The 16,436-nt window shown below is 22.9% G+C and overlaps 3 protein-coding genes across 3 annotated transcripts; 2 read left to right on the plus strand and 1 right to left on the minus strand.

The window, feature by feature from the left end:
• Positions 1 to 432: 432 nt before the first annotated feature.
• Positions 433 to 1,722, plus strand: PCHAS_1030800 (deoxyhypusine synthase, putative; the record flags this gene model as incomplete). Its single annotated transcript, XM_734064.2, has 1 exon — positions 433 to 1,722. One exon carries the CDS (start codon positions 433 to 435, stop codon positions 1,720 to 1,722), a length of 1,290 nt encoding a protein of 429 aa, XP_739157.2.
• An 850-nt stretch (positions 1,723 to 2,572) lies between these two features.
• Positions 2,573 to 3,848, minus strand: PCHAS_1030900 (actin II, putative; the record flags this gene model as incomplete). Its single annotated transcript, XM_016798429.1, has 2 exons — positions 2,573 to 3,255; positions 3,401 to 3,848. 2 exons carry the CDS (start codon positions 3,846 to 3,848, stop codon positions 2,573 to 2,575), a joined length of 1,131 nt encoding a protein of 376 aa, XP_016655637.1.
• A 2,646-nt stretch (positions 3,849 to 6,494) lies between these two features.
• PCHAS_1031000 (conserved Plasmodium protein, unknown function) lies at positions 6,495 to 15,390 on the plus strand (the record flags this gene model as incomplete). Its single annotated transcript, XM_016798430.1, has 5 exons — positions 6,495 to 6,603; positions 6,716 to 6,904; positions 7,060 to 7,526; positions 7,685 to 9,453; positions 9,552 to 15,390. The coding sequence occupies 5 exons, from the start codon at positions 6,495 to 6,497 to the stop codon at positions 15,388 to 15,390; spliced, it is 8,373 nt and encodes a 2,790-aa protein (XP_016655638.1).
• Between the last annotated feature and the right edge of the window lie 1,046 nt (positions 15,391 to 16,436).

Consider the following 16,436-nt stretch of genomic DNA (forward strand, 5'->3'; position numbering starts at 1 on the left):
GCAATTAAAATTGTAAAAAGGGAATTTCAAAATATATTAAGAAATAAATAAATAAAAAAAAATACAAATTAAAAATGTTACTCTAAAAAAATTAAGGAACTATTATTTTCTAAAAAAATTTTTTTTTTTTATAAATATTGTATAATTTTTTTTGGCTACTTTTTTGGGTACCTTTTCACGACATATATAAAATATGACTATGCATATGTTTTGATTGTTTGATTTGTGAACAAAAGTAACATAAAATAATAATTAATAAATATTAAAGAGAAAATAAAGAAAAAATAGATATTTAAATTAAAAGGGAAAAAAGGAAATATAATAGGATATATTATTTATCAGATTTTGTAGAGTTGTTTTTTTGGATACTCCACATTTTAATATTTTTCCATTTTGTGATTTGATCTTTGTTTCATTCTAAATGTAAATCAAATGGATGGGGTATTCAAAGAAGTGAACAAAATAAAAAACGAAAGTGAGACTGAAGATAATGGTGATAACAATGAAGGTATGAAAGATGCGAAATCTTCTGTATTTGTAAAATCCACAAAAATTCCGGAAAAAACAGATGTAGTAAAAGGGATAAATTTTGAAAAAAAAGTAAATTTACATGAATTCATTAATCAATATAAATATATGGGATTTCAAGCAACTAATTTAGGTATAGGAATAGATGAAATAAATAAAATGATTCATTATAAATTTTTAGATAATAAAGAAGATGTAAAAAATGATGCGATAACATATGATAATAAAAAAAAATGTATGATATGGTTATCATTTACATCTAATATGATATCAAGTGGATTAAGAGAGATATTTGTTTATCTAGCCAAAAATAATTATATAGATGTTGTTGTAACAACTGCGGGGGGTATAGAAGAAGATTTAATCAAATGTTTTTCAAAAACATATTTAGGCGATTTCAATTTAAATGGATCAAAATTAAGAAAAAAGGGATGGAACAGAATAGGCAATTTAATTGTTCCCAATGATAATTATTGTATGTTTGAAGATTGGGTTCAGCCTCTATTAGATAAAATATTACGTGAGCAAAATGAAAAAAACGAAGAAATATTTCTAAGAAAGCTAGAGAAAAGAAAAAAAAAAATGGAAATGCAAAATGAGAATCAAGGTCCCAATAAGGGCAATCAGCAATATTCTTCATTAGATGATGAAGAAGAAGATGATATGTTTTATTTAAGTCCTTCTGAACTTATAAATATATTAGGAAAAGAAATAAATGATGAGACTTCTTTATTATATTGGTGTTATAAAAATAACATTCCAGTATTTTGCCCTGGATTAACAGATGGATCTTTAGGGGATAATTTATTTTTTCACAATTATGGGAAAAAAATGAAAAATAATTTAATATTAGATATAGTGAAAGATATAAAAAAAATAAATTCAATGGCATTAAAATGCCACAAATCTGGGATTATAGTTTTAGGTGGTGGTTTGCCAAAACATCATGTATGTAATGCTAATTTAATGAGAAACGGAGCTGATTTTGCAGTTTATGTTAATACAGCTAACGAATATGATGGTAGTGATAGTGGGGCTAATACTACAGAGGCATTATCATGGGGAAAATTAAAATCAGGAAGCAATATTAGCCATGTTAAGGTTTTTGGAGACGCTACTATTTTGTTTCCCCTTATGGTTCTTAATTCGTTTTATCTATACAATCATGGTGAACATGAGAAAAAAAGTGATTAAAAGGATTGAGAAATAAAAATAAGACATAAGGAATAGACGATTATGATTAATGACAAATAAAAGGGTATCGCTTGAAAGGGCGCGTCTCTATTAATCGAACAATAGCGTTCGATATGTAAATGCATATATATGTATATATGGATGCATTTGTGTTTGTTTTTTTATTTAATATTTGTGCTAGTATGCGCGTTTATATTGATTTTTTATTTTAATTGCATTACTAGTCAGGTTTATATTTATGCATTTAAACATGTGCATGTAAAGGTATCTCTATTTTGTGAAGATGGGACCTTTTTCATGAATAAACTATTTAAAAAAATATAAAAAATGAAAAAATGACAAATTCCTCTTAAAACAATTGTGCATTTAAAAGCAAATATATTTCAGGAATTAGCAAAATGTATATTTTAATGATTTTTTATAAGTATAAGAATAATTTTGTGAATGTCAAATAAAATAGCTACGAAGAAAAGTACGTAGAAAGACGCATAGGTGTGCATATATTAAAATATATGTTTGTATATATACATATAATGATTAAAGATATAGTGGCTGTACGGTTACAGGAACTATAATGATGATATATTGCAAAAATAAATTTTAGAGTGAGTAATAGAAAAAGAAGAAATGTATGACTTCAAATTTATTAGGTAGAAAGAAAATGTGAATAAAATAAGTAAAAGGCTAATGAGGGGCCCTTTTATGCATATATGTATGGCTTAAATTTTTAGGTACACAGTTATTGGATTTTAACAAATCGTGACATAAAACAGATAAGATTATGCAGTTTTATTTTATATGTTTCCTTAACTCATATAGTTATACTTTTTCCTATTTGCTCTCTTCATTTTTAGAAGCACTTTCTGTGGACAATACCTGGGCCCGATTCATCATATTCTTCTTTTGTTATCCACATTTTTTGAAACGTTGAAAGAGAAGATAAAATAGATCCACCTATCCATACTGAATATTTTCTTTCAGGAGGTGCAATAACTTTAATTTTCATGGAAGGTGGTGCTAAATTTGTCATTTCATTAGTTAATCGCTCTCCAATATAATTATACATAGTTGTACCACCACTCAAAACTATATTATTATATAATTCCTTTCTTATATCAATGTCACATTTCATTATACTTTGATATGCTGTAATGTGTAATCCAGGACATTCTCTGCCAATTAATGATGGATTAAATAATGCTTCAGGGCACCTAAACCTTTCACTACCTACAGTTATTAAATTTCCATCAGGTAATTCATACATTTCTTCAACTTGTTCAGATCGTTCTTCAGATTTTTTTAATTCTTCATCATAATCTAATGCAATATAACATAATTTTTCTTTTATGTCACGAACTATTTCTCTTTCAGCGGTTGTAGTAAAAGTATATCCTCTTTCGGTGAATAACTTCATCATATAATAAGTTAAATCTCGTCCTGCCATATCTGTTCTATTTATAGCATGTGGCAATACATAGCCTTCATAAATTGGAACAGTGTGAGTTACGCCATCACCACTATCGAGAACGATACCTATAGAAGAGATGGTAAATGAAGAAAAAATTATAAAGCAAAGATAAAAATATGTTTTTATTTAGTAGGGCATATAAACATGTATATACTTTTTTTTTTTATTTTATTTTCATTGAATTAAGGGTTTGTGGTTTTTGTGTTATACCTGTGGTTCTTCCCGAAGCATATAAAGACAATATAGCCTGTATACTAACATACATAGCTGGAACGTCAAAAGATTCGAACATTATTTGAGTCATTTTTTCTCTATTTGTTTTAGGATTTAAAGGGGCTTCTGTTAATAAAACAGGATGTTCTTCAGGAGATACTCTTAATTCATTAAAAAATGTATGACGCCATATTTTTTCCATATCATCCCAATTTGTTACAATACCATGTTCAATTGGATACTTTAATGTTAATATTCCTCTTTTGTTTTGTGCTTCATCACCTACATAACATTCTTTTTGTTCCATACCCACCATTATATTTGGCATCCTAGGTATTCCTATAATTGAAGGAAATACACATTTAGGTGCATCATCTCCTGCTAAACCTGATTTTACCATACCACTTCCATTGTCTACCACTAAAGCTACCGATTCTTCTGGCATCTAAAAATAAAAAAGCATATACACACATATTATACATTCTAAATACTATTGAATGAGATAAAATTGGGTCATCACTTTTTTTTTTAATTTTATACAAGAGTATTATTATGTATTTCGCGTATTACCTTATCTATGTTGTTTCCTTTTATATTTCTTCTTCCGAAAATGAAGTATAAAACATGAATAAAATCCTACAATTATTTTTTACCTTTTTAAAAAATAATAAGTGATGATATGTGATTATATTCTCTTAAGCATACATATGTTTATTGTTTTTTTGTTTACACACAATTATAAAAATGTAAGTTTCGATAAACCAAAGATTTATTTTTAAGAACAAAGGACTTGTAAACTCGCCAATTATATTTTAATACAAAAAAATAAAATATGATAAAACACAAAAAAATTATAAATAAAATATATAATAAATAAAAAGTTAATAGGAAAATATTTTATTTCTCATTTTCATTTAAGTACCAAATGTATCCTTTTTTTAAAATTGAGATATGCTTTTTGTTTTATTTTACAAATACAACATCTTTCCTAAATTGGGGAACACATGTATGTATATATATGCATGTGTAAAAGGTAGAGTATATTTTCGCCCTTTGTTTTTTTTAAATATAAAAGAATCGATAAAATGTGAATTTTTTTAAAGCTATATGAAGATATATTTTATTATAAATCTTCTATTGCTTTAAATATTGTAAAAAAAAATAGCTAATGTAAAAAAAATGTAAGATTATAGAGATAATATTATGATAAAATAATGTTGAATTAAAATATGGATAATAAATAATTAAATTAAAAATAACTGAAGTGTAAGTAAAACTTTATGTGCATATGCACATTTGAAAAAATACATGGTGTTAATTGTAGAAAAGGAAATATAGCATTATAAAACATTTAATATATCTATAAATGCTTAGAAATAGTAAACTATTAAAACGATAACAATAATAAATAAACGAATGACGAAGCGAATGAAATTTTTACATAATGTGAAATAGAGACTTATGTTAGTGCGTGTATGAAAAAAAATAAACTTGAGTATTATAAGAATTTGATATATATTATTTAAAATGTTGAAAGATGTGGAAAATAAATTAAGACAAATTCGAAACACACTAATGTTATTATTTTACAAAGTAATTTTTTTATCACTATAATGAGGAAATGTATGTAATGGAGAAAGTAGAAGCATCTAAGCTATATATAGTATTTTATTTTTGTTTAAGTTTTCATCATATTTAAGAAAATAATGATACACCATAGCAAAAATTATAATTCTCTTTGTATAAATTTCACGCACTAAAGATGGGGAAAGGGGAACCTTCTACATGTAAGCATATGCTTATATTATTTAAAATTAACTATTATTATTATTACTTTAATTTTTGTTCATATATTTTGTATAGAAATATAAAGAATACATGCATGTTCCCAATAGACAGCAATTCCTTAATCATTATATTTATAATTCGGGATCGTCCCATTTTTCTCTGTATTACCATTTTAGCTACACTATATAATATTGTATTTATTATTTTTTATTTATAAAAATATCATTTAATTTTCAAGGATTAAGGCTTATGAAATGTCATTTTTCATGTTTTTTTTGACAATATGAAAAAGGAAATATATATTTTTTCCGCTTTATAAATAGAGTGTATTTTTCTTGATTTCTCCATAGAGAATTTTTGAATTATTATTCAATAAAAAAAATATATAGCATTTTTTTATGTGTTGTTTTTTAAGATATAAAATATTTTATTTCGTTATAATATAATTATAAATATTGTGGTAACAAGCATGTAATTGTTGGTATTGAAAAAATATTTTTAATTTTAAAGCTGCAAATATCGATTGCAATTTGGAAAATGGGGTTAAAAAAATAATAAATAAATCATATGCATATATTATACACTTTTTGATGAATATATAATTTTTTACCATTTAAATTATTATTTTATGAAAAATAATATATTAATATTTAAGTATGTTGATAATAAATTTTTAAAATGTTAGAAAATCAATAATATTTACAACTACACTATTAATGTCGAAATAATTCAATTGTTTCATTACCTGCCGTTTTTTAACAATCTTCCTCTACGATTTTTATTTAGATTATATGTATATAATTTACTTAACTTAATCAGCCATATTAAATTGGCGTTAAAATCGTTTTTTTATTTTAATATATGTTTTTAGTACTTATGAAGCTTTGTGTATATTTGAGAATATATGAATATTCTGTTATGGTTTACTGATTATTAGAAATTCAAATAGAACTAATAAACAGTATAGAGATTTGTATTCTGTTACAACACTAATAAAAATAATAAAAGATAAATGCCTTTTTCCTGTTTTCATTTATATATAAGTACCCCTTTTGATTGGTCAGATTTTTTATAATTAAAATTATTTATAGACTGAAGATACAGTTATTTTGTGGGGGATAAAAAAAAGCGTGTAAATCCTCGCGTCTTTAAACTTAAATAATAATAGCAACAGTGTAGTGACAAGTCAAACCTGAGAATACGAATTATAATAATTAAGGAAATGGAAAATATAATATAATAAGAACAGAAAGTTTTTATAATTTTTGTGTTATTCTATTTTTGAAAGAATAATAAAATAAACATGGGGGAAACTGCATCCGAAAAATATGTTAGCTTTCAAAATGATCTGATTGAGCATAAATCATCACATAAACTTTTTGATTGGATTCTTAATTATCCCTTTTTTAATGGTAAGACAAAATATATACATGAGAAGAAATTATAAAAAATAATTTATAGTAGCCAATTTTATAATTTTCATTATTCTTATTTTGATCAATTATTTTTTTTACCTTTTTAAAGAAAACCGAAGTACCAACTTAACACAAGGGGTTAACAATGCCAATTTAAATTACGAAAATGGTATCGACAATGCAAATGAACAAGCCGACTTAAAAAATGAACATATTGTTAATAATGAAGAAGCTTATTTGAAAAGGGATAGCAAAGAATTAACAACAACCATAATTAAAAAGGAATTAAATAAAAATAGTAATGATAAAAAAAGCTAATAATAATAATCGAAAAATCTGTGTGTCTGAATTTATAAGATTTAAAAATATTTCTACAATTAATTGACTAATGAATGCATTTTTTCGTATAAAAGTTTTTCATTTTATTTTGTTTATTTTTTTTGTTTTAATCAGATTATAACGTGATACATAATAGTAAGTTTTATGTGAATATAATTAAAAAGAGTGAAAGCATGTATAAAGTTTACAATGACAATTTAAAGGAAGAAGAGAGAAATAAAAAAACATTTGAAAAGGCTAAAGAAAAACTATTAAAAAAACAAGACAACAGTACATATAATTTTTATTCTACACCAAATTTAGACTCAATTAAAAAAAAAAAGAATAGCATAATATTAGAAGAATTTAATCCATTTTTTAATTTTTTTGAACAAGATCCTTATAAAAATATATATCATACCAATTTAAATTTTCCTTTAAAAATTAACATGCAATTTAATCGCTACTTTCATAAAGTAATAACTAATCTGCTTATGTATCATGGGATTAAAAAAAATATATATGTTATAGTTTTAAATATTATAAATGAAATTTCAAAACATTACTATAATTATGATTATGACATATTAAACAATATAAAGGTAAGCCACCACTGCGCATGTTGAAAAAACTGTCTACTTGAAAAATAAAACCTTTTAATCTTATGCCATAATATTATGATGTAATTATATTTTCTATATTTAAACATTTGATTTATAAATATATTTTTGTTCATTTTTTCATTTTTCCTTCATTGTAGGTTAAATATTTTCCATATAAAAATATAAAAAATAGCTTTTACCTACAAGGCCTCGTTTTCAGTAATTGCTCCGTTTACTTTGACAATTTAGAAATAAAAAACCCTAAGATATTATTAATGAATACAGAAAAAGCAAGCCAATATGAAACATTAGGAACTTCATATCATAATAATTATAATTATGTAAATTCTTTTTTTAAAAAGTTCTCGAGCAAAAATGTAAATATAATATTAGTACATGGAGAATTACACTTTTATATTAAAAAATTATTAATGAGTAAAAAGATATATTTCTTTACTAGTATAAAAAAGAAAAACATATTTCGATTATCAAAAATGTTACGTACAAAGGTTTTATATTATGATAATTTCAACAACTTTAATAACAGTTATATTGCTAAGGCAAATTATTTTAAAATTCAAAAATATAAAAAAAATATTAAAAATATATATGTATGTTGTAATAATCATTTTATAACTTTATGCATATTTGGAAAACAAAATATTCGGGATTCTTCAACTAAAAATGATACACATAATAACAATTTTCCAGACAATAGCAAGACTGAAATAGCTAGTAGATTAGGACCTAACCAAGAAGAGGAAAAAAGTAAAACGAAAGACACCCATATTGAAAAGATAAACAATAGTAATAATGAGAAAAATTCTTTGGAATATTATTTTAAAAATGAAATAAAAAGAGAAAATATTCTTGAAAATTTAATTTCTATTTATTACAAAAAGAAAAATGATGATTATATTATGGATTACAACTTTTTACATAAGGCAAAAAAAATATCATTTTTAGGAAAGGAGAAAAATGAGAATAAAAAAAAATTATTAATAAATCATTTAAAAAATGTAATAATTATTAAAAAAGTAAAAAAGATAATAAAATATTGTATATTTTTAACATTCCACATTTATAAGCAAATGTATTTAAATCATTACATGGGTAGAATACTAGTACGTCCGTATTTAAATAATATAAGCATAAACAAAATATCTGATAAAGATTGCATAGACTTTTATGAAAAATTAAATAACTCTATTATATCATCATTGTCAAGTTTATTCCTTTTTTATAATGTTCAAAAAATTAAGATCACTCCAATAAATTTGATGTACAATTTATTTCATTTAATAAATATCCAAAGTCCTTTAATCAGAGAAAGAATGAAAATATTGTACACACTTATAAAACCGAATGATATAATAAAAGAACAGATATATAATAATTATGAACATTGCTTTTTTGATAATGCTGAAAAAAATAAAATAATAGACATTGTAAATTATTTTATTTTTAATAGTTTTATGAAAAATTATGAATCAAATTATGATTATATATATTATTATTTAAATATTATAAATACAACATATCTACAATATACATATAAAGATATAATAATAAATGATGATGATCTTTTAAACAATCAATGTATATTAAATAATTCATTACACATTGATAATAACATACAGATAGAAAACAAAGTTAATGAAAAAGTGGAAAAAATTATTGCAAAAAATATACTCTTTTATTGCTACAATTTAGAAATATCAAAAAATATAGAAATGATAACTTATTTTATATGTCCTAATTATATGCATATAAATAATACATACAACAACATTAATATGTACTTTTTTGGAAGCAAGCATCTTACAGATGAAAATGTTTTTTACAATTTTTTCTTTAACTATAAATATATATGTGATATATCCATTCAGCAGTTTGTGGAAATGATGCACTCTCTTAGTTTTACGATGTAAGTATTGAGTTTTTAAGAAAATTCGTATACATATCTAAATTCATGCCTTTTAAATAAACGATTCCTTACGTTTTTACTTCTTCACATTTTTGTAGGATATGTCCGTTGGGATGCTGCTCGAACTATTTGATATACCATCAAATATGCATTCAAATACTTTTAAAAGGAATATTGATAACTATGAAAAAAGTTCAAAATGAAAATATAGAAGACGAACAAATTATGACAATAATATGCACCAAATGTTATGCTACAAAAAAAAAAATAATAAATATAAATTTTACCTTTAGTGAATTTATGTTAACTATTATACATGGAGAAAATTATAAAAATGTTCAATGTAACCATAGTGGGAAATATAATAGCTATGAAATTTGTTTTAAAAATATCAAAATAACTTTTCACGCACAACAAAATTATATATGTAAAGTTGCTTCAATTCAAAATGAAATAAATGTAACGGAGGATAACGATTCGAATATTATACAGAGAGAAAGAAAAAAACATAAATTAAGAATAAAAAAAAATAATATAAAGAAAATAGTTTTAAAATATATTGAAAAGCATATAAAAAATATTATTCGCAACAATGTGTTTTATTACTTTCCATGTGTGTGTATAACAAAAGAGGAAGATTATAATAAGTTTTGTAGTTCTAGGAAAATAGATAGAAGACGAGATGTAGATCGATCTAAATGGATAAACGACATGTATAACCATTTTAATATATACAATATTATAGAGACTTTTCCACTTTTTACAATCTCAATGTTACCAATGTATTGCTCATTAAAATATTTGATATATAATTGTGCAATTAATTATTATAGATCAAAAAATAAGCATTTATATGAACAAAGCAGAGAAAAAAATAAGAAAGAAAATTTTAATAATTCTTATTCACCTATATATTTTCGAAATAAATGTAAAAAATGTAAATATTTAAAAATTTCAAATTTTTCAATACTAGTATTTTTTAATATGTTATTTATTATAAAAAGGATATTTTGTAATTTTTATATTTCCATTAATTTTGTTATAAATTTGTTAAATAAAAATATATTTATAAAATCGAATGATATTTTGTACTGTCTTAATTGTATATCCACTATTATTCAAAACAACAAGAATCAAGCAGATGAAAATTTTAAAGAAATTGAAAAAGAATGGGAACACATTTCCCCAATAAAACCAAACTTACAAGAATCTTTAATTAACTATAATTTAAATGAGATCATGATTCAAGAAAATATTGTGCCTTTTAACGAGCAATCAAATAAGGAGTATAGCAAAAGCAGAGGAGCTTCAAATACTTCAAGTATTCAAGTAGGTATAAAAAAATCACACAGCGAAGAATTTTTTAGTAAGCTATCTAATAATACTATTCGCAATGCAAGCTATAATAATAAGTTTATTACAACGAACCGAGAAGAATACAATTTTACCAAATACGTAAAAACATTTACACTGAGTTATTCGAATATTGGCGATTTAAATGGAGTGTTAGACAATCAAACAAATAAAGAAACTGTAATATACGGGTTAAACGCAACTAATGACAACATTTCATACATTTTAAATGACATTTATAAAATAAAAGATATTTTATTTAAAAAATTTATAGTATTTAAAAAATATAAAAAAAAAATGGAATATTATAAAAAGAAATTAATTTATATTTTTAAAAAAATATATTTTTATGCAATTACAAGTTTAAAGAAAAACAATTTTACTTTAAATATGGACATATTTTTCTCATTATATATTATGCTTTTAGAAAGGATTAATTTTAAAATTCAAAAAAATATTGAAAAAATGACAAAGTTTATAACTAAACCTAAATTGCACCATTTCTACATTAGTAAAAGTATTTCTAAAAAGGAGAGAAAAAGTGGTGTCTCGTTTTATTTTGAAAATATTCGAAAATTAAAAGCGAACAAGTATACTGATCAAACTAATAAGACATACCCAAAAGTTCACAAAAATGTAGATAAAAAAGAAAATGATGAAATTAAGAAATGGAAAGAAGAAATCAATAAATTAGCGAAATACAAATATAGAAGAAGAAAGTGTAAAAAAAACAAAGTTAAAAATAAAATTTTGGCAACAAGACATTATTACAAAGTAGGCATGTATAATAACAATGCTAGTGAAACTGCAGATGATCCAAACATGGGTTTTACATTTGTTCAAAATTATGATGTATATAAATTATATATGAAAGAGGCTTATTATATTTATAACATTGAAAATTACAGAAAAAAAAATTATATAGACGATATTAACAAAGAAGAAAATGAAAACTCAAACAAAAAACAGTTTTATGCACACATATCGAAAATAGTGGATTTAGTAAGAAGTGAGGAAAACCAAAAAAGCGAAGAGAAGGGTAAAATAAATGACATAACAAATGAGCAAGACATAACAAAAGAGAATTTTGTTTTTCTATTTAATCAAAATGATATAGCTAATTTAATATTTCACTCATTGATATCAAACGAATATAATATAAAGTTAAAAAAAATATATGAAGCTGAAGAAGAAAACATAATGGAAGAAAAAAAGTCACAAATGTATAATAGTAAAGAAGAAAATAATATTTTGTCCTTTAGTATATTTGGAAACAAGCAATTCGAGGAAGAAGGGAACAGAAACAATGCTTTAGGAAATGAAAGTACTCAAGAAATTACTTATGAGAAAAAACGGAAGCGATTTCAAACTGATAGTAGAATTTTAAAAAGGAGAAAACATAGCACTTCAAAAAAATTAATAAAAGAAAATAAGGAAGTTAACCAAAAATATGATAATGGCATCGATCAATTTATAAAGAGTAAACTAGACAAGCTATTAAATGTATCTCTTAAAAATAATATGATAAATGAATTTATAAATAGCAAAAATGATGATTGTATAAATATAGCGCTAAATGACAATATTACGGTTTCTATATATTTCCCTCTTCAATTTTATTATTTAAGAAAACATCTATGTAAAAAAGAAGAATCATTTTTAATTTCACTTATAAAAAGTAATTATATAAATTTTGATCATAAAAAAAAACATTTTATTAAAACATACGATGATAAATATATTATAAAAGAAATAAATGCACATGAATTTAAATCTTTTATAACTAGATATAAAGAATTTTTTCGATATTTTTCAAATATCTTTTTCAAATCTCAAAAGTCAGCAATGTGCTTTTTATTTGGCTTATATCAAATTTCAATAAAAAAACCAAACCGAAAAACATTAAAAAGCTATATTATTTTAGAAAATATAAAAATTGCAAACCATAATTCAAAAGTATTAATTTTTGATATTAAAGGTGCTAGAAAAAAAAAAAACATACAAAAATTAATTAAACAAAGTAGAAGATGTATCTCAATTTTTGACAAAAATTATAATTTGTCTTTAAATACATGCAAATTAACGCAAGATGGTGAAAAAGATGAATCGGATAATTGTGGTTCGGGAATTTCAATGAATTTGAATTATTTTAACAAATACCTTAAAAATGAAAAAAAAATTAAGTTAATATGCAGACCTCATAAAAATAAAAATAAGGTCGCGAAAAGTAGATATATTTATCCTATAGAAGAAAAAGGGGAAGACCTATTAAATTCAGAGATGGTTTTTTCAGGTATGTCTAATGGTATTCAAAATGAGTCTCCACAAAAAAAAATGCATACACACAATATAAGTCGAAGTAATAACAGTAGTAGTAGCGGTCAAAGCAATGAACAGATAATGCATTGGGCATACATAAATATGAGAAAGAAAATGATGCGTGGTTTGAACTATCATTATAAGATTAAATTATTTGAAACTTCACAGAATGTGATGAAATTTAGGAACAGATATATAGTGTTTAAAATGGGTAAAGAGGTGGAAATGGATAATCCAAATGAATATAAAGCAGATAATGAAATAACCCAAGGCAAAGATGAAAATGATAGTAAAAAAACAGAAATCAATAATGAAAGCAGATATGTAGAAAACATTTTCATGAAAGAAATCATTGCTAACACAAAAATGTATTTATCAATAAATAGACAAATTTTAAATTTAAAAAGGAAAAAAAAGAAAAAAATTGACCGAACAAAAAGAAGAAAAAAAAAAATTCAAAGTAAAAATCATTTATATTATTTAAAAAGAACATTATATTTTTTAAGAAAAAAAAATAATTACATATTAAATAGAGATAATTTAAGTAAACATATAGTAAGACATAACAGTATTTGCGAAGAAAAATATGATTTTATTGATAAAGATAATTTATATAATAAAAATTTAGAAACATTAAACTCGATAGAAAAATATCATCATTTTGTAGTGGATAATTATAACAGTTATAAGGGTTATACTGTATTATTTGATGACAATTTTCGAGATTATATTAAATCAAAAGTAATAAACTTAGAATATAAAGATTATAAATATTTGATGGACTCATTAAAAGAAGACAGTGATTTTTTATGCTCGCAAGATATTATGGATTATTCTTTGCTTATACATATAGACATATCAAATCACGTTATCATTTTTAAAATAATTGATTATTTAAGACCATATACTTGGGATAAATCTGTGGAAAACTTTAGTAAAAGTGTTCTTTATTTAACAAAGGGTTATAGACCAACTATTATACAGTCTGAATATTATAAAAAAAGATTTATAAGTAACATAAAGAAATATGTTTCATTTTATATTCCTATACATGCCCTTAATAAGGATAGTGTTTTTAAGATAGGATCTAAATCGAAAATAAATGAATATGAAGAATCTAACGAAATTGAAAACACAACCACAAATGAAAAACGTTTCTCTATTATTACATTGAACAAAAATAATCCTTATAGAAAATATTTTTTTTATAATTTATTTAATATAATTATACGATATTATGGAAATTTTCACATATATATGAAATATTTTGGTGTGAATCAAAATAATTTACATATGCATTCATTTGGAACAAATATATATTCGAAAAGAAATTTATTTATTTTTTTAAGTTATTATGCGAAAGAAATGTATATAAAAATGATTACAGAAAAAGAGGAAGAAAAGAAACAACAGAAAAAAAGCTATTACAACTGTAGTAACAATACTGAACAAATAATGTTATATATGCAAAATAGAGACCCATTTTTTATGTGCTTTAATAATGTAGGCAATGATGGTTTTAGGCATATCCAAAATGAAGATAAAAATGATAGTAATAACAAATTAGCTCTACATAGAGGTAGAATAAATAGCGAAGTACCATCTCCAAATATGATAAATATAAACTTATTGAATAGCAATTTTATAAATATAAATAATACCAATAATGATGATTATAATAAAATGATCGAGATTATTGAATATTTAAGAAATCCTATTTTTCCATATTATACAGTAGAACAATATAATTTCTTAAATTATGATTATCCAAATGTTAGAAATAATAGTATCTATGATGATATATTTTCACAAATTTATAAAAATACTTTATATTTTCCAAATATTCTTAATATAAATGATAAGAAAAATGATTTGATCAATTTTTCAAAAATTCAACCCAATTTCTTTTTTAATTCAACAAATAATTCTTTTGATATAAATAAATATAAAAGGCTACAAAATTTATTTTATAATCGAATTTCGGAATTTCAAATTACAATTTTAAGAAAATTACAAAAACATAATTTTAATATTGAAAGTATTTCAAATTATGTTGAAAATAATTTATATATAGAAATGAATGATGTTAATCTCCATCACAATAATATAAATTATTTGGATGTCTACAACATTTTCAACATTTGTGAAAAAAATTTTAATACGAAATACATGAGAAAAAACCGTAGAAAGGGGAATAGGAAAAGAAAAGACAATGTTCTTTTGTACATTCCGTCTTATTTTTTATTTGCACTTGAGAAGAAGTAATTAACTATAGGACATTGAAACAACATTCTTGTTCTGCACCACAAACCATATAATAAAACAAATAAATAGATATAACTTTTTAAAATATAAAATTATAAAGAAGAAAATAAACAATACCCAAATTGCTTATTAAAGGACATATACGCATAACTAAATATATATATGCAAATGAATACCGCATATTGCCTGTATTTTTTTTAATATTGGCATTTTGTTTTTGTACTAATTTTTTAATCCTATGAATTAATTTTTGTCTCTTCACACATTCCTATTTTTAATATACATGTATATTTATTTATATATATATTTAGAAGAAAATATTTGTCATATTTTTTTCTCTTTTTAATAAAAATCCCAATTGGAATATTTGGGTTTCCATTTATTTATATTGATTAAAATAATTTTTTTGTTTAAATAATTTTTAATAATATTTGAGTGCTTATTTTTATTTACCTTTATAATTATTACGTATGCAAGTTTTACAAATGTTTTTTCATCCCACATATGCATATGCTTGTGCATTATAATTAACTTTTAATTTTCCTATGATTTTTAACCTTACAACCGTAAGTTTAACCAGAATTACAAACAGTCGATTATAAAAATGTGTTTTTACAAATGTGTGTACCATTTTTATTAACAATTATTATATATAATAATATAGTTAGAATGTTTATGTAGACAAAATATAGATCGCTTTTTTTAAAATTGAGTCACGTAAAAATATAAGAAGTAAATGAAAAAACGCAGACGAATTTTATGTTGTTTGCTTCTTATTTTTCCGTGAAGGTGTTTTTTACAACTAAAATTATATTTTTATTATTAAAGAATTGTTGTGCATACATAATATTTATATTGTAGCCTGCTTATATAATAACACCAAATGAACAGAATGAGCATTGTGCTATACAAATTTGTTTGCATTTTCTACAAAAGAATAAAAGTATATGCTTGTATAAATATGTCACTTTCTAATATTATATTAGTTTTGCACAACAGTGCTAGCTATTTTGAGACTTTATTTTTTTTTATCATTGTAATAATAA

Source organism: Plasmodium chabaudi, assembly GCF_900002335.3.
Source record: "Plasmodium chabaudi chabaudi strain AS genome assembly, chromosome: 10".
NCBI classification, from domain to species: Eukaryota; Apicomplexa; class Aconoidasida; order Haemosporida; family Plasmodiidae; genus Plasmodium; species Plasmodium chabaudi.